Source organism: Elephas maximus, chromosome 13 (genome assembly GCF_024166365.1).
Source record: "Elephas maximus indicus isolate mEleMax1 chromosome 13, mEleMax1 primary haplotype, whole genome shotgun sequence".
Classification (NCBI taxonomy): domain Eukaryota; kingdom Metazoa; phylum Chordata; class Mammalia; order Proboscidea; family Elephantidae; genus Elephas; species Elephas maximus.
The window spans coordinates 68,082,570-68,109,745 of NC_064831.1; the positions used below are offsets into that span (position 1 = coordinate 68,082,570).

At 36.9% G+C, this 27,176-nt stretch overlaps 1 protein-coding gene across 1 annotated transcript in view; it reads right to left on the bottom strand.

Moving 5' to 3' along the window:
- Positions 1 to 27,176, bottom strand: part of IREB2 (iron responsive element binding protein 2) — a 58,860-nt gene that overhangs the window by 21,896 nt on the left and 9,788 nt on the right. Inside the window, exons 3-9 of the mRNA XM_049852849.1 lie at positions 12,282 to 12,447; positions 10,238 to 10,375; positions 9,058 to 9,276; positions 6,676 to 6,745; positions 5,821 to 6,004; positions 4,915 to 5,054; positions 188 to 359 (exon numbers count right to left, since the gene is read on the bottom strand). Of these exons, the coding sequence (XP_049708806.1) occupies positions 188 to 359; positions 4,915 to 5,054; positions 5,821 to 6,004; positions 6,676 to 6,745; positions 9,058 to 9,276; positions 10,238 to 10,375; positions 12,282 to 12,447 (1,089 nt within the window). The remainder of the gene's footprint in view (positions 1 to 187; positions 360 to 4,914; positions 5,055 to 5,820; positions 6,005 to 6,675; positions 6,746 to 9,057; positions 9,277 to 10,237; positions 10,376 to 12,281; positions 12,448 to 27,176) is intronic.

Sequence of the window (27,176 nt, forward strand, 5' to 3'; positions counted from 1 at the left end):
GGTCACAGGGATCAGGGTCTGGGGACACAACACTATAAAGACATCTAGGGCAGTTTATTTGAGAGCCACTGTTTCAAAATAAGACGTTCATGAATATTAAATAACTCGCACAAGATAGTAATTATCAAATATTTTCAGACACATTAGAAATATTACACATTTATTAAGTGCTCTTATACCTTCTTACCTGTATGTTCTAAGTGTTTTAATGTCACATTGTCAACAGGGAAGAAGCTGAGGATAGCACCATATTCTGGGCACATGTTTGCTATTGTAGTTCTATCAACTATAGATAACTGTGAAACTCCACTGCCAAAAAACTCAACAAACTTCCCAGCCACTCCTGCTTGCCTGAGGTGCTACAAAAAGGATACAGAGAAACACATACAAAATTGACAATGATAAGGTTGGCATGGATTCCCTGGAAACTATAATATCTAAGTTTTAATCAATACAAGTGATAGTGAAGAGATCCTTTATTGTTTGTATGAAACATCAACTTATTCTGGTTTTGTGGGTATTTTAAGATAGTCAACAAAAGTGTTCAAATTTCACTGTTAACACAGAAAAGTACCTCAAAGTCCAAGCCAGCTAAGAGTCACAATTTAACATCAGAAATAGGAGTACACATTAGAATCGATGGTGTGCCAACTTAGCTGGCAGACCTTTTTCTTTCTTGGCAATACATAAAACAATAGTGCTTCTATCTACTGATGGCATTTTATATTTAATGAAATGTTAGTATACTGACAAAACTGTATATTTCAATAAAAATTATATACTGGTTAAAAATTCATCAAATTCCAACTATTGCCCCAATTATTTACAGCATCATTAGTTACAGGTAAATTCTACTTTGGCAGGATTAACTTTTCTTTTTTAAATTTTGCTTTAGGTGAAGGTTTACAGAGCATATTAGTTTCTGACTGAACAATTAATACATATATGATTTTGCGACACTGGCTGTCAACGCTGTGATGTGTCGATCCTCTCCCCTTGTCGATCTGGGTTTCCTGTTTCCATTGGTCCAGGTTTCCGTCCCCTCCTGCCTTCTCGTCACTGCCCCTGGGCTGCTGTGCCCACTGAAGTCTCGTACACACGGCTGAACTACGTGTGTTACTGTTTGTCTTACAGGTCTTCTCATCTTTGGCTGAGGGGTGAACATGTGGTTTTTAACTTGACTTCTTCTAAAATAATTTTTTAGTTACTACCAAGTAAACAAAACAGCTACTCACCTTTTCTAAACTGTAAAAGGTCTGAATGGTTTTGGAAAACTGCCTAGGGAAGTGAATAAGAGTGAAATGACCAATAACCTCTGACAAATAAAAAGCCCTAATATTTAGAGCTCATAAGGATCACTTAATTCAAACTCCTTTTTATAGAAGTAACAACTCAAGCCTAAAAGAAAGTTAATTCTTTACGTTTATGTTCGTATTTCTGAGGATGAGAAATACAGATTAGATATACCAAACCAAATTCTGATTTCACCAAATTAATGAGGTGTAACAGCATACATTTTGGAAAAAATACATGGTTAATCCTGTAAAAATCATGAATAGCTTTAAACCAAAAATGTCCACTGAAGTCTTCTTAAAACCAAATAATAGTTTAGCTTAACTAGTAAAAAAGTCTGGCTTGAGTACTGTGCTCTTTTAAGATCTATATGGGATCAAACTGACAAATGCAACTCTAAAGATTAAACAGGAAACTCAGGAGGCAGTGAGTTTATGTTAATGGGGAACAACTCAGAAAAGAATGTCATCAATGTCTCTGAATCAATGTAGAAACTTGAACTGGTGTATGTTTTTGCTGTGTATATTCTCAATAACAAAAATAATAATAAAAAATAAAAACCAACCAACCAACCAACCAAACAATAGTTTAGCTTAACTAGTAAAGAACGTCTGCTTTGAGCATTGTGCTCTTTTAAGAACTATCTATATGGGATCAAACTGACAACAACTCAAAAGGTTAGACAGGAACCTTAGGAAAAAATGAGTTTATGGTAATGGGGAACAACTCAGAAAAGGAGGGTGAGAATGGTTGCTGAACTGTACATGTAGAACTGTTGAACTGGTGTATGTTTTTGCTGTGTATATTCTCAACAATAAATTTAAAAAAAAAAATCACAAATAGAAGAGGACCTCAAACAAAAAAAACATCGCAACAAGAACAAACATACATAATGGATTAAATTTTTGATTTAGTAAGTTAAATGTCAAACACAGGTAATAATATTGTTAAGAAAAAAAAAAAAACATAGCCAGAAGAATCTAAAAAGCAGCATTAATTTTCAGGATATCTGAAGAATTGATTCCTTTAAAAACACAATGGGATACTCCTTTTCCTTTAGAAATAATCCTGCAATTCTTAATCCTTCTTTACCTTTTGATAACATGTGCTACATCAATCATTTCTCTAAGATGTCAATATTTTTTCCCATTAGGGAAGAAGGTTCAATACTGATTTTTTTTTTTAACTGTGATTTAGGTGAAGGTTTACAGAACAAATTAGTTTCCCATTCAATAGTTTATACACAACTTGTTCCATGACATTGGTTGCCATCCCTGCAATGTGTTAGTACTCTCCCCATTACCACCCTGAGTTCCCTATTTCCATCTGTCTGGCTTTCCTGCCTTCTCATCTTTGCTTTTGGACATATATCGTCCTTTTGGTCTCATGTTCTAAGGAGCACTTTCTTCATGTGTGTTATTGTTTACTTACAGGCCTATTATTTGGTTGAAAAGTGATCTCCAGGAATGGTTTCAGTTCCAAGTTAGAAGGGTGTCTAAGGGCTACAGTCTTGGAGATTCCTCCAGTCTCTCTCTGACCAGTAAATCTAGTGTGTTTTTTTTTTTGTTTTAATGAATTTGAATTTTGTTCTACTTATTTTTTTTCCCCCACTTTAACCAGGTCCTTTTACTATACTCCTGGTCAGAGAGTTGGGTAGTGGTAGCTGGGTACCAATACTGAATATTCAGTTGATAAAGGGATTACCATTTTCTTAACCTGAAAGCCTCCAGGCCAATTATCTAACCAAAAATGTTGAGATTTAGGGACCCAAATTATATACATGGAACATTTCCCAGGTTTTTTCATTTAATAAAATGGTACTTAATCATTACAATAAAGTTAATGAAAACCAGAAATTTAGAACGTAGAGTTACTAATATTGCTCACTAGGAAACCCGTTAGTATATGTACTTAATGCATGCAACCATATTTAAAAAATCCAGAGAAAAAGTTTCTCTATAGCTTTTCAAAGAAATGTTAATACAGCCAACAGAAAACACTTACACTATCACATTTCTACAGTCCGTATTTTTTAAAGCATTATCTAGTGGAATAATGGTTTCTAAAGGACAACTGATTCAGCTAAATATTAAAGGGGATAAAATTAGACTTTTGCTAAATAGGCTTTTTTTATTCAGTGGCACAGTGGTTAAGAGCTATGGCAGCTAACCAAAAAGGTCAGCAGTTCAAATCCACCGGCTGCTCCCTAGAAAACCTATGGGGCAGTTCTACCCTGTTCTATAGGGTTGCTATGAGTTGGAATTGACTCAACGGCAAAGGGTTTGTTTGTTTTAGTCAACAAGCACTTATTGAGACAATAAGGCATGATGGCTAAGAGCAGGAATCAAAGAATTTGACTGTTTAGGATACAATCTTATTCTACCACTGTCATGGATTGAACTGTGCCCCCCAAAAATATCTATCAACTTGGCTAGGTCATGATTCCCAGTATTGTATGACTGTCTACCATTTTGTCATCGGATGTGATTTCCCTATGTGTTGTAAATCCTAACACTATGATGTAATGAGATGGATCAGTGACAGTTATATTGATGAGATCTACAAGATCAGATAATGTCTTAAGCCAATCTCTTTTGAGATATAAAGGAGAGGAGCGAGCAGAGAGACGGGGACCTCATACCACCAAGAAAGGAACGCCAGGAGCAAAGTGCATCCTTTGGGCCTGGGGTTCCTGTGCAGAGAAGCTCCTAAACCAAGGGAAGACTGATGACAAGGACCTTCCTCCAGAGCTCACACAGACAGAATGCCTTCCCCTGGGCTGACGCCCTGAATTTGGACTTGTAGCCTACTAGACTGTGAGAGAATAAATGTTTCTTTGTTAAAACCATCCACTTGTGGTATTTCTGTTAGAGTAATACTAGATAACTAAGACAACCACTTACTATTCAGCTCTATGACCTTGGGTAAGTCATCAAACCTTTTTGTGCCTTAATTTTCTCAGAATTAACTGGGATAGTAACAGGAGCTATTTCATAGGCTTGTAGTAAGAAATAAATGAGTTGAACCCCAGAAGACGCGGCCCCCGGACTCTCTGTTAATCCAGAGCTAAAACCATTCCCAAAGCCAACTCTTCAGATAAAGATTAGACTGGACTATAAGACATAAAATGACACTTGTGAAGAGTGTGCTTCTTAGTTCAAGTAGATACATGAGACTAAATGGGCAGGTCCTGTCTGGAGGTGAGATGAGAAGGCAGAAAGTAACAGGAGCTGGTTGAATGGACATGGGAAATCTAGGGTGGAAAGGAGGAGTGTGCTGACATATTACAGGGATAGCAACTAGGGTCACATAACAATGCATGTATAAATTTTTGTGTGGGAAACAGTGAAAACTGTAAACTTTCACTTAAAGCACACACACACAAAAAAGAAATAAATGAGTTAATATATGCCAAGTGAAAAGTGACACAATAAAATTTTTTTGGACTTACTAATAGAAAGTATTTTATGTTTGCTGTTATTATATGATGGTAACTATGATGATGTGGCTAGTAACGTCAGAGTGCTGAGGATACTGTGATGAACTGCTCTTGCAGGGCTTCTAAACTTCAGTAAAAATAGTGTACACTATATCATATGGCCAACCACAACTTTAACTTACCTTTGTTATGCCAAGAACAACATCTATGGATGTAACAAAAGGATTTGATGACCCAGTTAACTCACATCCAACCACCTCTGGTAAAGTAAGAGAAATTGGCAGACCAAGCATAACTGCTTCTGTTTCAATGCCTCCAACCCCTAAAGTAACAGACAGATATATTAGCACAGTACATTTAAAGATCATTTTATCTTTGTAAATTCTACATCTCTAGGTGTTTCATGAGCTTGCCTTACACAGAGTTGCCACATTGCTACTATTGTGTGGATAATAAACCCAAGCCTTCTCAAAAGAATGACTCCATTCAGATGGTTGTAAAAACCAATTTTTACCTTTTTATTAAATTCAGTAAACATTTATTGAAGGAGCCCTGGTGGCACAACAGTTCAGTGCTCAGCTGCTAACCAAAAGGTTGGCGTTTTAAGCCCACTTGCCACTCTGCGGGAGAAAAGACCTGGTGATCTGCTCCTGTACCTTACACCCCAGGAAACCCTAGTGGGGCAGTTCTACTCTATCTTACGGGTCACTGTGAGTCGACTCGACAACACAAAACAACAAACATCTATTGGATATTTACTATGCTAAGCACTAAAGAATTTGGATGTATAAAAAAGGCCAGGAGAAGCCACTAAAGGCCTTTAAAAACAAGGGAGTAAACACACAACCTTCACAGACATCATCACTCCATAAATGGTAGTGCTATGCTGGGCACTCAGCAAATTTCCTTTCATAAATCCTCTCTTTTACCACATGGCTTATAAACTCTTAAGGACTTTTAATTTTTGTTGCTGCTATCATAGATGAGAAAACAGTCTCAAAAAAGCTATAAAGACCTGCTATGTACGTTCTTTAATGTTTTCTCACATCCCCATTCCAAAAAGAAAGAAAATGAAGTCATTTACTTACCCCATCCCAGAATCCCCAAACCATTCACCATGGTTATATGAGAATCTGTGCCCACTACACTGTCTGGAAAGAGGAAGTCCTTTTCTTCAAAAACCACTCTCGACAAATATTCTAAGTTCACTTGGTGTGCCATTCCAGTTCCAGGAGGGATTACAGCCACATTCTTAAAAACTCTTGAACTCCACTATGTTTTATTTAAATTTAAGAAATATAAGGGTTAGTACATTATATGAATTTATGCACATAAGATATAAATAAATACTGACACTAAAAATGTCTTAGCCAATGTTCAATACGGCAAATTCCAAGTTTACAGTAAAAGAAAAACAAAAACCCACTGCTGTCAAGTCCATTCTGACTCATAGAGACCCTATAGGACAGAGAAGAACCATCCCATTGGGTTTCCAAGGAGCGGCTGGTAGCTTCAAACTGCTGACCTTTTGGTTAGCAGCCAAATGCTTAACCACTGCGCCACAAGGGCCCCTTACAGTAATAAGCAGATGTTAAACCTAATTTTATTGACTTTGCAGATTATTGAAATAAAATTAAATGATGCCTAAGAAAAATGTTCAAATACTATAGTTCAGTTAAATGATGTTCCAACTGCGTTCCAAGGGCTCTCGGATGAGAAGAAGAGAGGGCCCAATGTACAAGGCCCACCAAACTCGCTTAAACTAGAGTCAATTCTGTTTTTATCTTTTTTAGTACACTGGATCTTCCAGGAAAGATTTTATCTGGGGGAACAACAGGGTCCCACAGCTATAAAAATATTTAAAAACCACTAAAGATATAAAAATCATACCTATCAATATTTTTATAAATTTCTATACAAAATTTTCCCCAAATTATTTATACCTTGAAAAATTGAAGCCTCTCTCGATTTCTGCCAAATTCTACTTCTTGATTTTTTAACACTGTTTCAGGTCTACAAAGAAGAAGTGCTGGCATTAAATGTATGTATTACAAGAAAGACTTGCCCTATGTCTTTCTAAGTCTTCATTTTTATGCACAAATATGTAAACATATAAAAAATCCTTGGAAGAGTAATTTACCAAACTTCTCAGAATCAGTTATTTTCTTTTCCAACAAGGAAGTTCTACTTTAAATAACACTAGAAAGTAATGAGTTATTATTTTACTTGGTATAACAAAGTCATGTATTTTACACTATGCAACATTTGGCTAAAATCACAATAGAAATAAAACGGTAAGCTTTGTTGGGTTTTACTTTGCAAAGAAGAAGTAGGGTAGTGAGCTCATTCAACAATAAGCATGTACATATCTGCCTGCTTTGCTCTTGTGCCAGGTAAATTATGAGATGGGCAGTGATTAGATAATGAATGACTACTATGTAGCAATGACAAACAGCTCAATATCATTTGATAGTTTAAAAAAAACTTAGTGCAAAAATCTTTTCATGTCACCCAAAATACTACTTTATGTATAAGTGGCAGTTTACATGGATCATAAATATAGTTTACATGAATTACTTAAACTAAGAGAAAAAACAATTCTTCTCCAAGCAGTAAATATAGAACCATTTTTAGGAAGCTATTTTTATCTAATGGGTATAAAAAAAAATTATTTATTTCAAATAGCTTTAACTTATTTATTTCACCTGCCAGCTGGGGACTGGAATATCAATATAACTTAAATTATACATATCCTCCCAGGACTAGATAATTATAGTTGCCTGTTAACATTTTAAAAAACAAAGACTACTTTAATAATTCATTGCTGAGTGATCATTCAAAGTCATACCTCATCTCAGTGAGATTTCTCTCAGGGCTTCAGGGAACACAGTTTTCCCAGAGCCACCGCAATTACTTCCCTTTTCCTAGCACTTAATAAGGCTACAAAGTGCCATACAAACATTTATTAGCTCATAAGCCAGCTTCAAATTAGGTAATGATTTCAAGTGCCAAATGTTATGCTCTCAACTTTCTAATCCTCAATTTCTCGTTTGAGTCTGTAATTAACACGTCACTGATGCATTACTATTTTCACAAAACTAATATACCCCATCTTAATAGTTTGCAATTTAAAGTAAAAAACGCACGGAAATGTTACACCAAATTGGATTTTTAGAAATAAAAACAAACCATTTAAGTACTTCATACTATCAGTTATGAAAACACAAACAAGAAAATCAACGCTTTTTCAATCAACAGATCTTCCTTCCCGGGAAATTAATTTCTTCATAATAAGAGATGTTAATCTCAAAAGTCAACATGCCCCTAACAATAAGGACAACTAGACAGCAGAAAAAATGGAGTGATCACATAAAACTGTCAGAATTATAATCAGATGGCAAAGAACCCACAGATTATGTTGGATTCTGAGAAAGGAAGAATATATGAGTGGCTATAACCATGATTTTATAACCATGATAGCCACTCATATGAGGCTTGATAGAAACATTTGAGCCCAAAATTTTAGAACTAGATAGATCTTGAAAGATCCAGTTCAGGGACAAATGAATTAATATGTTATTTGGCATTTAGGAGGAAATATTTGTGGATATTATTCTTAGCTATTTTAAATCTTAAATGTGTTCATTTTTCTCAACTTAAAAAAAGTATAAGGACTCTAAGATCCTCTCATTCAAAAGTTAACTAAGTTGTTTTGGAGACTTCATAACATATAAAAATTCAAGCCATAAAACTATTTCAAAAAATGATCTATTAGGACATCTAACCAAAACCTAAGAACAGGATTCCTTCCTAGGCAGGTTAATTACCTTCCATAGTTCAGTAAAAGGGCTCATCTAACATATACGGTAATGATAATATTCTTAACATACAAAGAGCTCTTAATGCAATTGACAAATACATAAGAAACCCCCTAGCAGGAAAAGCAAAGTATAAATAAGAAATTCATAAAAGAAAAATGAATGACTAGTAAGCATGTAAAAATGGTATATCCTAACTTAAAAAATTCACATAGTTTAAGATGAGATTACATTTTTCTGCCTAAATGTAAATTAGATATATTTACAGATAAATCTTAAAAAAGGTTTGCTTTCTAAGGAACAGAAATAGATAATGGTATTTAGATAGACTATCATTTTAAATAACTTTGTTTCTTTCAGTACAATGGGAAATACATATTAATACCCAATTCAGCAGGACAAAAATGAAGGCAGTGTGACAGGAATGAGAAGGGAAGGGGAAAAAATGCGATTTCCTTAATGAAAAAACAACTTGGCTAATAAATATTAACAAAAACAATTCCATACTCAGGCACTGGTTGCAAATGAAAAGGACACAGAATGGGTGTGTTCTCAATCTGTGAGGCAAATTTTCCTGAGTTTCGGCCCAGTTCTCCAGAATCACACGATCCTCGGCAGGTGGTCTGGCCTCTGCAGGGAAGCTTCTTAGGCTGCACTTTAAGTGGAGAAAGCTTTCCTGCCTTCTGCAGGTCACCGCCTCCAGGATTTGGAGCATTCTGTATTGCACTATCATTCCAAAAAGGAAAACAAATACAACAATTTTAAAGTGACAGAAATTTAGCTCTTCCCAAAACTGCACACTAGCAATGCTATCCGGAAGGTCCTGGCTGACTGTTCAAAGGCTAATGTATCACTTACATATCAAAAGCAAACTTCAGATTACCAAAAAAAAAAAGAGGAAAAGGGTAATTTAAACTTATGAAGATGCAAACAGAATTCTAAGTGCCCAATAAAATCGTTTCATATACTTCTAAAACAACTTAAATGATTTGTAGCAAGTACTGAAATACATTTTTGTTTCCATCTAACAACTTTAAAAAGCTCAAAGCCATACCCTTAATCTAGAGACAAAATTTCTCATGGATAATAAATTGCAGTCTTATTCTGTTACTCCAGAGAATGTCAAAAACAGCTGGTGCATGACAATAGAAAACTCTTCTCTAGTTTGACCTTAAAAAAGGGGGCCTTAAAAATATAAGAAACTTATTTCCGTGCAAGGAAAATGGAGCTCTAGTGAGCTCAATGTTTTCAATCACCAATTAATTAAAGATATTCACGGCTCACGTCTTTAGATTCCCTGTGGAGGGTAAGTAGGCTTAAACAAAAAAAAAAAAAAAAAAAGGAAATAAACACGGAATTCAAGTATCTGCTCCAAAAAGCAAGTTCTAGGCTTATACATTTCTATCAGACGTGGCAGCGAAAGTACGCACACAAACCTAACTTTAAACTCAGACTAAGTTAAAAAAAAAAAAAAAAAAAAAAAAACCAATTCATAAACTTTTTAGCAGTTTTTCTTTTTATTAAAAAAAAATTTTTTTTTTTTAATACGCTAGTCAATATCAAATGCAGCATACTTTACACTGGCAAAAATTATCTCCCTTTCCTTTAAACCACACAGTTCCAGTGCGTTAGCTAAAATACCAGTTAACTTGCATGGCTCGCTTTATAAATATCTGTAAAGAAGTACCATTTACTGAAGTCAATTTGTAAAGAATGGTCAACTGTGAGATCTGTTGGACAGGCAGGATGGACTCTCTTAGGATCACCTCCAAGGGTTTTCACTGCCTCCCTCATAGCAGCAAAATCCACCATTGCCGGTATTCCACTACAAAATAAAGAATGATCCAATTATACTTCTAAGTGTTCTTTTACATATGCTTAAGAAATGATTAACATGCATTTATTCATTTTTATATTTAAAAGTATCCCTTTTTAGTTTGCATTCATGTTTGATAATGTACAAGTTATCCAAAGTTAGATCCATCTGGTTTAATGAGAATTAATATTAAATATTATCTGAGAACTAGAGTTCTCAGTGGGAGGATGTGCCTAAAAATAACACGAGATGATTTCTTGAGGTGTTATGGATTGAACTGTGTCCCCCCAAAATGTGTGTCAACTTGGCTAGGGCAAGATTCTCAGTATTGTGTAGTTGTCCTCATTTTGTGATCCAATAATCCTATGTGTTGTAAATCCTAACCTCTGTATCATCAAAGGGGCAGGATTACTGGCAGTTATGTTAATGAGGCAGGACACAATCTACAAGATTAGGTTGAACATTGAGTCAATCTCTTTTGAGATATAAAAAAGAGAAGTGAGCAGAGAGGAGAGGTACCTCATACCACCAAGCAAGAAGAGCACGTCCTTTGGGCCTAGGATCCCTGCGCTGAGAAGCTCCTAGTGATGGCAAGGACCATCCCCCAGAACCGACAAAGAGAAAAAGCCTTCCCCTAGAGCTAGAACCCTGAATTTGAACTTCGAGCCTCCTAAACTGTGAGAGAATGAATTTCTCTTTGTTAAAGCCATCCACTCATTGTATTTCTGTTACAGCAGCACTAGATAACTAAGGCATAAGAGGAAGAGGACTTCAAGGGAGCTGCCTATGGAATCTTTTCTCCAGCCTTCAATTTTAAGATACTCCCTCTTCCTTAGCTCCAGCACCTTCCCACTCAGTGCCTTCTTGCTACCCAAAGCTATCCATTATAGCTTTTGCCATTTTACATTCATCCACCCACGTATATAACAAACATTTACCAAACACCAGCAATGTATACAAGGTCAAAGAAGACATCATTCCTACTCTCAAGAACTTGTAAGGAAGATAAAGTAATGATTACAAAAGAGTATCTTAAGTGCCGCAACAGCAGCATATACAAGGTACACAGAGCAGTGGCATATAAACCAGGCTTGGGAATTAGGTGAGGGGAATGTTCTTATTTGTCCTGTTAACTCTTACGCTTTCTTCAAAAGTCAGCTCAAAGTTAACTCTTCCAATAAATAATCCCTGGACACCCTGGTCAGGCAAGGTCTTCAGGGTATGGTAAACAGTTTGGATTTTATTCTAAGTGTGATGAAAGCCAACTGCTGGATTTGAAGGAGGGGAATGATATGACCTGGTTAACATTTTTACAAAGGTGCTCCACCTAGTGTACAAAGAACAGACTACAGATCACAAGTGTAGAAGAGGGGATAACAGTCAAGACTTGCAGCTGTAATTGGGCAAGAGAAAATGGTGGCTAGAACCAAAATGACAGTGGTGCAGATGGTAAGAAGTATTTGGACTCAGGATATATTTCAAAAGTACAATCAACAAAACTTGCTGATAGACTGGCTATAGGATATAAAGGAAAGAGAGAAATCGAGAATGATTCCTAAATTTTTGGCCTAAATAAACGGGAGAATAATGGTGTTATTCACTATGATGGAGAATACTTGGAAAGGAATAGATGAGGTAAGGGTGGAAATCAAGTTTTGGATACATTAAGTTTGAGAAGTTTATCAGATAATTATGCTAAGTAGGCAGGTTAAGCAAACGCAATTTCTGAATAAATGGTTTAAGAAATGGGTGTCTATTTTTAATGAATTGGTTCAGTTTAGAAAGGGTGGTTTTCTTTTCCAAACTAACCTTCAAAATTTGAGAAAACAATAGAGCCATCCATCAGTTAGCCTGAATTTTAAAAACTGAACATTCTGAAAACTAATTCACAGAATAAAATAAACCTCTCACTCACGTAAAATCTTGAAGAAGAACACGGGCAGGAAAAAAGGGCACTTCAACATTGCTTTGTTTGGTTTTCCAGTTTAAAATGTTCATAACATCTTCCTTTCTCATTAAAAAACCATCACAATTTCGTACAGCAGCTTCCAACAGGACCCGTATTGAGTAAGGCAGAGCATCTAATTCAAGAGAAAATATCAGTATTAATAAGGGAATAGTCATATCTTATAAAGCTTACAACAGCACAAAGTTAAAGTCAATGATACACTGTTTCTACAATTTAAAAAATTTTTTTATTCTAGTAAACATAAAGTAAAACATCATGTTAACACCAGACTTTCTGTAACTTTCACTTTTGCCTATATAAGCCCAAGGCCCTGAAAAAAGCAGAGACAAAAACCTTTATGTGAGCGCTATACTGATTTGGGTACATCAGACTTTAACCGTGACAAAAAAAAATACTTGATATTCAGGGAAGAGAGAAATATTGAAAAACCAAACCAAACTCATTGCCGTGGAGTCGATTTCGACTCAGGGCGACCCTGTAGGACAGAGTAGAACTGCCTCATAGGGCTTCCAAGGAGGGGCTGGTAGATTGAAACCGCCAACTTTCGGTTAGCAGCCGAGTTCTCTTAACCACTGCTCCACCAGGGTGCCATACCTTCCTAGTGGGCTAGATACTAAGAGCAAAAGGAACTACAAAAACAACACTAGTATTTTATTTTGATGAGGAGGACTGTTAGTTTCCTTTGTGGTTACCTTAATATTTACCCCTATTTTTCTAAGTTTAAACCAATCTTTTATTTCTTTATATCGTCTTGACTTCCTCTCCGTATGAAAGACCTGTGACTGCATTCTTTAGTCCCTCTTTTTTGTTTTAATGTTGTTATCTTTTACATATTGATGCCTTTGTTTCTCTATTTTCAGTGTTTTAGCTCTGATTTATTTTTGTGACGTCCCTATCTGGGTTGGTACCTGGTTGCTCTGTCCTGTGTTCTAGTCTTGGGTTGTCATCTGATGAGACTGATTCTCTAACCGGAGGACTCCCTTTAGTATTTCTTGTAATTCTGGTTTGGTTTTTACAAATTCCCTAAACTGCTGTTTATCTGGAAATGCCCTAATTTTGCCATCATATTTGAGAGACAGTTTTGCTGGATATGTAATTCTTGGCTGTCAACTTTTTTCCTCCAAGGCTTTATATATGTCATCCCACTGCCTTCTTGCCTGCACGGTTTCTGTTGAGTAGTCAGAGATTAGTCTTATTCACCCTCCTTAGTAGGTGATTTTTTGTTTGTTCCTGGCCGCTCTTAAAATTTTCTCTTTAATCTTTGGTTTTGGCAAGTTTGATTATAATATGCCTTGGTGACTTTCTCTTGGGATTGTGTGGGGATTGATGAGCTTCTTGGACAGATATCTTCTCATCTTTCACGATATCAGGGACATTTTCTGCCATCTGCCAACAAATCTTCAACAATTCTCTCTGCATTCTCTGTTATTTCACCCCCTCCCCCCCGCCCAGTTCCGGTACTCCAATCACTCATAGGTTATCCCTCTTGATAGAGTCCCACATAATTCTTAGGGTTTCTTCATTTTTTAAAATTCTCTTATCTGAATTTCCCTCAAATAAGTTCGTGTCAAGTGCTTTATTTTCAATCTCACTAATTCTGACTTCCATTTCCTCAATTCTGCTCCTCTGACTTTCTACTGAATTGTCTAATTCTGAAATTTTATTGTTAATCTTTTGGATTTCTATTTGCTATCTCTCTATGGATTCCTGCTGCCTGTTAAATTTGTCATTATGCTCTCATATAACCTTCTTAAGTTCTTCCATTGCTTTGTCTGTGCGTTCCTTGGCTTGTTCTGCATTTTGTCTCATCTCCTTCCTGATCTCTTAAACAGGTCTGCACCTTAATCTTTTGAATTTTCCCTCTGGTTCCAAGAAGTTTTCTTCCTCTGGAAGGTTTCTTGATTCTTCACTTTGGCGGCTTGCTGAAGCCATTGTGGTCTGCCTCTTTATGTGACTTGATATTGACTGTTGTCTTCGAGCCATCAACGAATGTTTATTTATTTATAAGCCATCACAATAAATGTTTACTTATTTTTGTTTGCTTACTGTGTCCTAGCTTCTTGTTTTGTTTTGATATGCCCAAATAGGCTGGTCCTCTGAGCTAGTTTGCTTACTGGCATCTTTGAGGCTCTCACATCCTGTCCCCAGTTGGCTAGAGCTATAAATAGGTATGTGAGCCCCGAGTTGATTTACTTTTCTTGTGTGGATTCAGCTTAGGTGTTCGGGTTGTTGGTTATCAAATCTGTGGTGCAGGGTCTTACTTACAGTCCTAGTCAGGCAGGGATGACTGGAATAGGCACAGGTATCTGGCTGCAGTTAGGGGGTCATGTGCTGATCAAGGCAGGGAGCTGACTGCTGCCCCTGAAAGTTGGGGTAGAAGGCATGGCCCTGTTCCCTAGATCATGTAGGTAGGTGTGTTTTGCAGCCAGCCTTTGGGTACCCAATGCTGTTGGCTGTAAAGACTGGGATTCACCACTTATTCTTGGACCCCTGTCGCAGGTAGGTCAGTGGAGTAGGTGGAGCCACCAGTCCTCAGACCCCTGATGTGGTAAGTAAGGACCCTGCTTAATGGGCTGAACAGTGTCAAATGTCATGAATCTGCCACTCCCCCTTATAACAGATACAGATGAAAATAGGCTTCAGGTATACACCCTGTTTATACTGTGCTGAGGGCCTATGCTGTTGGAATGGGCCCACAAAGGTCTACGCGGGGGTGAAAGGCATTCAAAGTCCGTGGGCTCCTTATGCCTATGCCTAGGTAAAGGAGCTGTACCTGCCCTGAGTTCTTGGCTTAGGGGAGCTTGCAGATTATTTTTTACTGTTTGTTAATTTGTTTCCTCTTGGGCTGAGTGGGCTGGGCCAAAGCCAGGAGAATGGCTTAGGGCGCATGATGAGTCCTACTTCCAGCCCAGGGAGTGCAGCAATCACTGAAGCTGGACCAGGACCTGGAGCAGAGCAGGGAAGGGGCAGGTAAATGGGAAAGACATATTTCCCAAAAGGTTTTTTTTTTGATCTGTGTGGTAGGTTAGATGCTTGTACTTATCTTTTGCTGATTGAGTGCCATTTCTCACTGATTCTGGAGGCTTGAGCAGGCTCTCTGCTGCTTGGTCTCTTCCAGTGTGGAAAGCACGCCCTAAGTGCCCCTGCTTGCCTTACCGGGTGGCGCCAGCTGATTCAGCCTGTAGGGTGCCAGTGCTGGCCAGACCAGGTCTGGCAACTCCTCGCTGCTTATGAACTGTCTCTCCCTCCCCCAGCTGCTCAGCTCGATTCCTCAACTTTGTCTTTGATGTTCAGGGCTCTAGATTGTCATATATAATTGATTCACTTGTTTTTTTTTTGGTCTTTGTCATAAGAGGGACCACAGGAAGCATCTGACTACTCTGCCACCTTGGCCCTGTCTCAACACTGGTATTTCATTATTTTGAAGTTATCATATGTATATTGAAAAGAAAACAAGTAAATAGTTTTGTTTCTATGGCTGGAAACAAAGATTTTCAAGCAAAACAATATACAAATATAAAATTAGAGTAGCTAAGTTAAAAAAAAAAATCCTTACATTTCAATTGGAAACATCAGTATGAACTCAGTGTTTTTTCTCTTTCTACAAAATATGTATTTCCCAGCTCTGTCCACTAAAAATATCTGGAAATAAAGACAACCCAATAGTAATGAACTCTAGCAAGTCAGTTGTTACTAAATACGATTTCCCATTAAGAACCAGAGTTCCTTGGAAAAATGGTCAATTCCATGTCTAGGGTAAAAAAAAAAACAAAATTTTTTTTTTTTTTTATGTCTAGGGTAGGATACATAAAATGAGCCTGGACCATTGTGCATCAGAAACCAAAGAAGTTACCAAAGATTAATGGGGTCGTGTCATAAGGACTCTAATCAAAGAGGATTCCTATTGGCCAAAAATGGATTAATTTTCACATCAAAAAGAATAACTGGGAAATATATCAAATATATAAACAGCTCTAGCTCGTAACTACTTAAAAAAAAAACCCTTCATCGATGTCCAATGGAAGCTGGTAAGGGCAAGGGTATCAACTCATTAGTCTGTAAATTAACAAATAACAGGGAAAAAATCGAGCATTAGTTTTGTCTTCCCTGATTTCAAGTAACCAAACAGCTAAAAAGAGAAAGGCGGTCACAGATTACATCTAACAAACGTAGAAGGAATGACAGAATGATCACCAATGTGTTACAGCTAATGAAACAATGGATTTAGACAATGATTATAAACGGATACTAGAATAATTAGGTGATATATGGATGGGGAACTTATAACGGATGGCTCAAGCTGTTAACACCTGTATCCATTCAGCATCACTAAAAATGGTACATTACAGATATTATTTGCCTCCTGATAAAACAGGAAATACAAGCACCAGCTAGGAAGTGTTGCTGTCATCGACCAATAAGAATCTAATGAAGCCTCTAGCTCTAACTTGCAGTTAACAGAAAATATGGAGGATAGTAGAACAATAAAATACCACCATGATGAAGCAATTAGCCAGATCAAGAAGAGGGGATGTCCTATAGGATAAAGAATCTGGTCTCTTCAACAGAAAAATGGCATGGAAAAAGGAGAGGAGGCCTATTATAATGGATTAAATGACAAAAGACATACCAACCAAGTGCTATATGTAGACTCTGAATTCTATTTTGAAAAGAACAATTATAAAAACATATTTTTGAGACAACCAGAGAAATCTGAATAGGACTGGGTTTTAGATTTTATTAAGGAATTATTAATTTTGTTACGTATAATCATCTCATTGTGATTTTTTTTACAGTAATATCTCAGATTCTCAGAGGTATTAAATAATACCTTTTATACCTCAGATCCATATGGAAGTTATTTATAGTTAAAAAAAAAAAAGACTGGTAAAATGTTAACAAATGGCTAAGTACATGGTGGGTCATTATATTATTCTCTCTCTACTTTTATATGTTTGAAAGTTTTTAGATACATAAATTAAAGAATATAAAGTTGTAAGTAAAGAGGATAAAGGACTACAGAATCAGAAACAGGAGATTCAAAGCCTAGATTCGCCATTTACTATAGATATGACTTTCAGAAACTCAAGTTGATGTATTTCTCATTTAAAATGGGAATGCCAGCTACGTATAAGAGATGTGAAGAGTAGCTTACCATATTTACCTCATTCTGAAGCATAAAAAAGAAAGTCCTAAAAACCAGGGGGAATTATCAAGGGAGCAGGAAAGGCGGAGGAAAGTGGGAATTTTTAATGGAATTTGGTAATAATGAGAAGAAAATTACCACAGAAGAGATTAACCTTCTATGGCTTCTGGATAAACCATCACAGGAGTATTAATTTTTTGTTTAAAATACCTTCATAAAAAGCATTTCATGAGACTTCTAGTTAAACATGGTAAATACCAGCAATTATCTCCACTCTCAGTCTTAAAATCCAGTAAGATGATGGTAAAGAAATAAAAAAGGCTATAAATCCACAAGAATAGATAGGGAGACAAGAAACCAGCACAATTTTGGAATGAAGTGCATCGATGACTAGTAATGGACTGTGAAGAATAGGGCAGAGAAAGCTCAAACTTAAACATCTGCACTGGGGAAAGGCAACCAGAAACAAAGGCTAGAGTCAGAGTTTCCTATGATTTCTTAATAGGAGCATTAGAAGCTAGAAGATAATAGAACAATGCCTATAAAATTCTGAGTGAAAATACTGTCCAACCTAGAAATTTACACACAAGCAAACTACAGATTAAACATGCAAGGCCTCAAAATTTTACTTTCTAGATATCCTTTCTTATGAAGCTATTGAAGGATATGATCTACAGAACAAGAGGATAAACAGGAAATGGAAAATGAAAAACCTAGAAAATGGAGTCCAACACAGAAGAGAGCAAAGAGACTTCCTACTGAGTGGCTAAGACACAATTATTGGTCTCTACTTGTCCGAACAAAAGAGGAAGAAGGAAACAAAAGGCTCAAAGAAACTAGTCTACGGACAAATAGCCTACACAAACCACATTCTCATCTACCCTGAGACCAGAAGAACAACATGGTGATTAGCTACCACTACTGACCATTTTAATCAGAGCCAGAACAGATGGACCTTGATCGAAAGGGAATAAAATGTGAACAGAGCCTCAAATTAAAAACAAAAACATACCTACTGGACTGGTTTAGACTGGAGGACTACCTGAGACTATTGCCCGGAGATAATCCTCAAACCTTGAACTGAAACTAACCCCTGAGGTCACCTTATAGCTAAATAACAAACTGGTTAAAAAAATAATGAGTATCACCTGTAAGTACTGTGCTCCTTTAAAAAATCACCTAGATGAGACCAATCAGTTAAAAATTACTTTAAAACAAAGATGAGAATGTTAAGAGGGCAGGGAAAATAGATTAATGGAAATGGAACAACCAAAATGGAAATAATGAGAATGTTCACACATTTGTGAAGATTATAATCAATGTGACTGAACTGTTGAACAGGAACCTAAACTGCTGTGTAAACCTTCACTAAAAACACCATAAAATATTATTAAATAGAATAACAACAACAGAAAGACTCTCCTTAAGACAACAGCTGTGCACAAGCCTAACAGTGCAATCACTCTCTAATGGAGCAGAAAGATGGAGTCCAGATGGGGCACTGCCAAGAGAAAGGAAAAAAAATTAACTGATAGATTATGTGATGTATTTACACTGGGAGAGTTTAATTAGTTTTCTTTTTGTTCGTTTTTGGGGAAGGTCTGGAGACGAATTACGTATTGATAAGGACATAGACAACTAGGTAGGCAAAAAAAAAAAAAAAAAGACAATCAATTTCAGGATAAACACAAAGTTGTATGAGAAATAAGATACAACCATAGTTTAACTACATGGGATGGCAGAGAATATTTAAAGTCATAATAACATAAACACTGAATAATGATTTAACTAAATAGTATGATGGTTATACTAGGAAGAGGGAGATACACGTCGGGGAGAAGAAAAGTGGTAAATTCTCATTTTCCGCAGTAGAAAGTCAGCAAAGTCTAAAACTGAAAAATTGAGGAACAGCAGTATAAGCAAGGCTCTTTAATAATATAGAGGAAATTACCACAGGAAACAACTAAAAGAACTGAAAATAGCATTTTCTGAGGAGTAGAAACTGGGTGTAGGGCAACGGGTAGTTTTGGTTATAACCCTAGTGGTCCTACTAGTTCTTAACTCTATCATTTTGAAATTTAATTAAATACAAAATTAAAATGAAACCATCAGGTAAGAGTGCTATGAGAAAAACTAATCACAAGTATTAACCAGACGTTTTGTCATTAAGAAGTGCCAGCTGTGGTGAGTGAAAAAAGCCAACTGCACTAGGTGATATACCATATGATTCCATTTACATAACATTCTTGAAATAACAAAATTATAGCAATGGAGAACAGATTTGAGATTCCTAGGATTTAGGGATGGGCAAGTGGGAGGATGTGTATGTAGCTATAAAAGGACAGTATAAGGAAGCCTTGTGGTGACAGAACAGTGTTGTATCTTGAATGTGGTGGTAGTCACACAGGCTACACATGTACATAGAAACACACACACACAAATGAGTTCATGCATAACTGGTGAAATCAAAATAAGCTTTGTGGATTGAATCAATGTCAATTTCCTGGTTTTGACACTGTACTATAGTTATGTCAGATGCCAAGGTTGGGGGAAGTGGGGTGAGGGGTGCAGGGGATCTCCCTGTGCATGTCTTTACAACTAGTGCTCCCTCAGATGCTAACCGAAAGGTCGGCAGTTTGAACCCACCAGCCGCTGCGCGGGAGAAATACGTGGCTTTCGTAAGGATTTATGGCCTTGGAAACCCTATGGGGCAGTTCTACTCTGTCCTATAGGATGACCGTGAGTTGAAACCGACTTGACAGCAATGGGGTTTGTGAGTCTATAATTAAAAAGAAAAAACAACAAACAAAAGATCCTTAAAAAATGGATTTTAAAGTAACAGAGTATGAAGGTTCATTGACATTATATCAGATTCCACATTGCAAGTGATTTTTTTAAAAAATGTACTGTAGTATGAAATAAAAATGTGTAAATATCTTGAAAGGTTATTAAAATATGCCTCCATTGTCCAAATACATACCTGTGTAAAGCCAGATTTTCTTCACACACTTCAACCAAAACAATTTATCACAAGAGATTAAAAGCAGAAGCAGATGAGATCCCAGCTGTCTACTGTGCCAGAAATTGGATTTGCAAAAATGTACAATGTCACTTTTTTCACTTAATTTTTGTTTCAGGGAAGTTATTTTTTCCGTAATTGTTATTTAAGTTAATAACAATGGGATTATTATTATTTTAAACAAATAGACATGTTTATTTCTATTAATCTTTTTATTGTGGTAAAAATAAATATAACAAAACATTTCCCATTTCAACACTTTTTTTTACACGTACAAGTCGTTGAATTACTTTCATCATGTTCTGCAACCATCACCACTATCAGTTTCCAAATTTTTTCATCACCCTTAATAGAAACTCAGTGTCCCTCAGCAATGACTCTCCCTTCCCTCTTTCCCACTCTTGGTAACCACTTGATAAACTGTGGTCTTTACACATTTGCCAAATTCTAAATATTTCATGTAAGTTGGATCATGGTATATTTGCCCTTTTGTGACTGACTTCACGCAGCCATTTTCAAGGTTTATCCATGTATCGGGACTTCATTTTTCTTCATAAAAAGGCTGAATAAAATTCTACTGTACGTATATATGACATTTTGTTTATCCATTCCCCTGCTGATGGACATTTAGGTTGTTTCCATCTTTTGACTATTGTGGCTAGTGCCACAATGAATACTGGTGTACAGGTATCTGCATTACTGCTTTAAATACCTCGTAGTGGAACTGGTAGGTCATACGGTAATTCTATGTTTAACTTTCTGAGGAACTGCCAAAGTATAGGAGCCTTTTATACTTTCTGAATTATTAAACCCTTATCTGATATATGGTTCCTCAAAAATTTCTCCTAATCTGTAGGTTGTTTCTTCACTTTGTTGATAAAGTCCTTTGATGAAGACTAGTTCATCTATTTTATCTTTTGTTGCTTGTGCTTCTGGTGTCCTAAGAACCTACTGTCAAAAACTAGGTCCCAAAGCATTACTCCTACATTTCCTTCTAACAGTTTTATGGTTTTAGTTCTTACATTTAGGTCTTTGATCCATTTTGAGTTAATTTTCACACATGATGTGAGGTATGGGTCCAGCTTCATTCTTTTATACGTAGAAATCCAGTTGTTCCAGCCCATTAAAGGGACTATTCCTTCCCCACTGAGTGGACTTAGCACAGTTGTTGAAAATCAATTGGTCATAGATGTATGGGTTTATTCCTGAACTCTCTTTTCTATTCCATTGGTCTATGTGTCTATCATTATATCAGTACCAGACTGATTCAATTACTATAGCATCATGTTTTGAAATCAGAAAAGTATGAGTCCTTGTACTTTATTCTTCTCTTTCAAGATTGCTTTGGTTATTCAGGGCCCCTTGCTGTTTCCTATAAACTTGAAGATTGGCTTTCCAATTTCTGCAAAGAATGCTGTTGGAATTGTGACAGGGACTGTGTTGAATCTATAGACTGCTTTGGGTAGAACTGATATCTTAACAATATTAAGTCTTCCAATCTGTGAGCGGAACTCTGGTGCCGTAGTGGTTAAATGCTATAGCTGCTAACCAAAAGGTCGACAGTTCAAATCCACCGGGCACTCCTTGGAAACCCCATGGGGCAGTTCTACTCTGTCCTATAGGGTTGCTATGAGTTGGAATTGAATTGACCGCAACGGGGCTTTTTATTCCTAGATATTTTACTCTTTTAGTTATTATTGTAAATGGAATTGTTTCTAATTTCCTTTTCAGAAGGCTTTGTGTATTGGCTTTGTACCCTGCCACTTTGCTGGACTCATTTATTAGCTCTAGTAGTTTTCTTGGAGCCCTGGTGCTGTGGTTAAGAGCAACGGCTGCTAACCAAAAGGTCAGCAGTTCGAATCCATCAGCCACTCCTTGGAAACCACATGGGGTACTTCTACTCTGTCCTATAGGGTTGATATGAGTCGGAATTAGCTCGACAGCAATGGGTTTGGTTTTGGGGAGTAGCTTTCTTGTGGATTCCTTGGGGTCTATGTATAGGATCAAGTTATCTGCGAAAAGGGATAGTTTTACTTCTTCCTGGATACCTTTTATTTCTTTTTCTTGCCTAATTGTTCTGGCTAGGACTTCCAGTATAATATTGACTAGCAGTGGTGAGAGCAGGCATCCTTATCTTGTTCCTGATCTTAAGGGGAAAGCTCTCAGACTTTCTCCATCGAGTATGATGATAGTTTTCAGGTTTTCATAAACACGCTTTATCATACTGAGGAATATCCCTTCTGTTTATAGATTGTTGAGTGTTTTTATCACGAAAGGGTGCTAGATTTTGTCAAATGCCTTTTCTGTGCCTACTGAGATACTCATGGAATTTTTTTCCTTTGTTCTATTAGTATGTATTACGATGGTTGATTTTTCAATGCTGAGTCACCCCTGAATTCCTGGGATAAATTCCGCTTGATCACAGTGTATAAGCCTTTTTTTTTTCCCTCCCCAATAGCATTAGTCACTTTTTATTCTTTTGGTAATCTCTTCCATAATTAACTACTTCCATTCGTAGGTGTTGAAATGTGTAAGGATTCAATTCAAATGTTGCACTGCTATAAGCATAGTCTCTCCCTTTACTTCAACTCAGAATTAAGACTTTTGATTCTTGTTTTTATATTCCAGACCCAGAAGCAGTTTAACTGTATGTGTTATCTAAAGACAGTCCCATGCTTTATAGTAGGGATCTATTACCAGGCTCTAGCTTCTGCAGGAACACTACAGGATGAATTTAGTTTAAATACATTAAACTAAGAGGCACACTTTCAAATGAGTTTAAATGCATTTTATTTTTTGACAAGCTACAGGACATTTTTTCTTAAACAAAAACAGTATCTCTGCTCCAAATAAATCAAGGTCAATATAAATGAAGAGCGCGAAATGACATCAGTTCCATTTGTCTAAGTCCTGATGTGATGATGAAAAGCAGCAGCCAGTTAGTATGACAGGTGATTAATATAAATAACTGCCATTTTTTTTTAAACATTTCTCCATTTCTAAATCATCCTTAAAGAAAATCACATGAGCATATAATCTTTTAAATATGCTTTGGATCCAGTTTGCTAGTGTTTTGAGAATTTTTTATTTATACTCATAAGGAATACTGGTCTGTAGCTTTTCCTTGTGGTGTCTTTGTCTGGCTTTGATATCAAAGTAACCCTAGCCTCACAGAATGAGTTAGGAAGTATTCCCTCCTCTTCTGTTTTTTAGAACAGTTCTAAAACAACTGGAATCACTTTTGTAAATGTTAAAATTTCCCAGTGAAGCTATCTGGTCCAGGGCTTTTCTTGGTTGGAACGTTTTTGATTACCAATTCAATCTCTTACTTGTTATGGGTCTGCTGAGATCTTCTATTTCTTCTTGAGTCAATGTAGGAAATCTACATTGTTTCTAAGAATTAGCTCGTTTACTCTATGTTAATTTCTTCATATCCAACTGTTCATAGCGTTCTCTTAGGATCTTTTTTATTTCTGTAGGGTCAGATGTAATGTCCACACTTTCATTTCTAAGTTTAGATATTTGCAGCTTCTTTCTTTTGTCACTCTAGCTAAAGGTTTGTTGATTTTATTGGTCCTTTCAAATAATCAACTTCTGGTTTCACTGATTGTATTATTTTTTTATGTCATTTCTCTCTGCTCTACTTTTTAATATTTCCTTCCTTCTGGTAGATTTAGACTTGGTTTTCTCTTCTTTTTCTAGTTTCTTAAATTATAAAACGAGGTTATTCATTTTCAATCTTTCTCATTTTTTAATGTAGGTATTTACTGCTATAAATCTCCCTCTGAGCACTGCCTTTGCTGCATTCCATAAGTTTTGATATACGCTTTAATTTGCATTCCACTTTAAGTGTTTTCTGATTTCTTCCTTGAACCACTGGTTGTTTAATACTGTCCTGTAATTTCCACATATTTGTGTATTTTCCAGTTTTCTTTCTGTTACCAATTTCTAGTTTCATTCTATTGTGGTGAGAGAAGATACTTTGTATGATTTCAATCTTTTTTAACTTACTGAGACTAAGCTTTCTGACATAATATATGGTCTATCCTGGAAAATGATCCACGTTCCCTAGAGAAGAATGTATATTGTGCTGTTGATGAGCAGGGTGTTCTGCAGATATCGTTAGTTCTAGCTGGTTAACGTTGTTGTTAGGTGCCGGGGAGTCGGTTCCGACTCATAGCGACCCTATGCACGACAGAACGAAACATTGCCCGGTCCTGCTCCATCCTTACAATCGTTGTTACGCTTGAGCTCATTGTTGCAGCCACTGTGTCAATCCACCTTGTTGAGAGTCTTCCTCTTTTCCACTGACCCTGTACTCTGCCAAGCATGATGTCCTTCTCCAGGGACTGATCACTCCTGACAACATGTCCAAAGTATGTAAGACACAGTCTCGCCATCCTTGCCTCTAAGAAGCATTCTGGCCGCGCTTCTTCCAAGACACATTTATTCGTTCTTCTGGCAGTCCATGGTATATTCAATATTCTTCGCCAACACCACAATTCAAAGGCATCAATTCTTCTTTGGTCTTCCTTATTCACCGTCCAGCTTTCACGTGCATATGATGTAACTGAAAATACCATGGCTTGGGTCAGGTGCACCTTAGTCTTCAAGGTGACATCTTTGCTCTTCAACACTTTAAAGAGGTCCTCTGCAGCAGATTTACCTAATGCAATGCATCTTTTGATTTCTTGACTGCTGCTTCCTGACTGATGATATGGAGCTTTTCCATCGTCTCTTTCCACAGATGTAGTCAATTTGATTTCTGTGTGTTCCATCTGGCGAGGTCCATGTGTACAGTCACCGTTTATGTTGGTGAAAGAAGGTATTTGCGATGAAGAAGACACTGGTCTTGCAAAATTCTATCATTCCATCTCCGGCATTGTTTCTATCACCAAGGCCATATTTTCCAACTACCGATCCTTCTTCTTTATTTCCAACTTTCGCATTCCAATTGCCAGTAATTATCAATGCATGTGTGTCAGTTTGTCGTACTGTGGGGGCTTGTGTGTTGCTGTGATGCTGGAAGCTATGCCACCGGTATTCAGATACCAGCAGGGTCACCCACGGAGGACAGGTTTCAGCTGAGCTTCTAGACTAAGACAGACCAGGATGAAGGATCCGGCAGTCTCCTTCTGAAAAGCATTAGCCAGTGAAAACCTTATGAATAGCAGCAGAACACTGTTTGATATAGCGCTGGAAGATGAGCCCCCAAAGTTGGAAGGGACTCAAAAGATGACTGGGGAAAAGCTGCCTCCTCAAAGTAGAGTCGACCTTAATAACGTGGATGGAGTAAAGCTTTCAGGACCTTCATTTGCTAATGTGGCACGACTCAAAATGAGAAGAAACGGCTGCAGACTCAAAATGAGAAGAAACAGCTGCAAACATCCATTAATAATCGGAACCTGGAATGTACGAAGTATGAATCTAGGAAAATTGGAAATCGTCAAAAATGAAATGGAATGCATAAACATTGATATCCTAGGCGTTAGTGAGCCGAAACGGACTGGTATTGGCCGTTTTGAATGGGACAATCATACACTCTACTATGCGGGGAATGACAAATCGAAGAGGAATGGTGTTGCATTCATCGTCAAAAGAACTTTTCAAGATCTATCACAACGCTGTCAGTGATAGGATAATATCCATACGCCTACAAGGAAGACCAGTTAATACGACTATTATTCAAATTTACGCACCAACCACTACAGCCAAAGATGAAGAAATAGATTTTTATCAGCTGGTGCAGTCTGAAATTGGTCAAACATACAATCAAGATGTATTGATTGGTTGAGTTATCCTCTATGTCTTTATTGATCTTCTTTCTAGATGTTCTATGATTAAAAGTGGTATACTGAAGTATCCAATTATTATTGCAGAACTATTTCTCCCTTCAATTCTGTCAGCGTTCGCTTTATATATTTTGGGGCTCTGATGTTAAGTACATATATATTTATAATTGTCATATCTTCTTCACGAATTGGCTCTTTTATCATCATATGTCTTTCTTTGTCTCTTGTAACAGGTTTTGACTTAAAGTCTATTTTGTCTGATATTAAAACCACCACCCCAGCTCTCTTTTGGTTACTATCTGCATAGGATATTTTTTTTCCCATCCTTTCACCTTCAACATATTTGTGTCTTTGGGCCTAAGATGCATTTCTTTTAGACAGCAGATAGTTTGGCCATTTTTTTTATTGGAGTATTTAAACCATTTACATTCATGATAATTACCAGTAAGAAAGAACTTACTTCGGCCATTTTGTTATTTGTGTCTCTTAGAAAGTCTGTATAAGGAGCCCTGGTGGCACAGTGGTTAAAGCACTTAGCCTTAATCAGTTTGAACCCACCAGCTGCTCCGCAGGAGAAAGATGTGGCAGTCTACGTCCATAAAAATTAAAGCCTTGGAAACTCTATGGAGCAGTTCTACCCTGTTTGACAGGGTCACTGTGAGTCGGAATTAACTCGATGGTAGTGGGTCGGGTTTGGTTTATAGAGTCTGTATAGAGTTTCCATGTATCTTGCGATTACTTTTTTTTTTTTTTAATCATAGTTAGTAATTGTTTATATTAAACTTCCCCCGTTTAACCTACTGTTGGTTTCTTTCTCCTGAATGGACCCAGACTGCCATAAACACATTAAAGACCGAACTTAACATCATCTTCCACGTACGTCA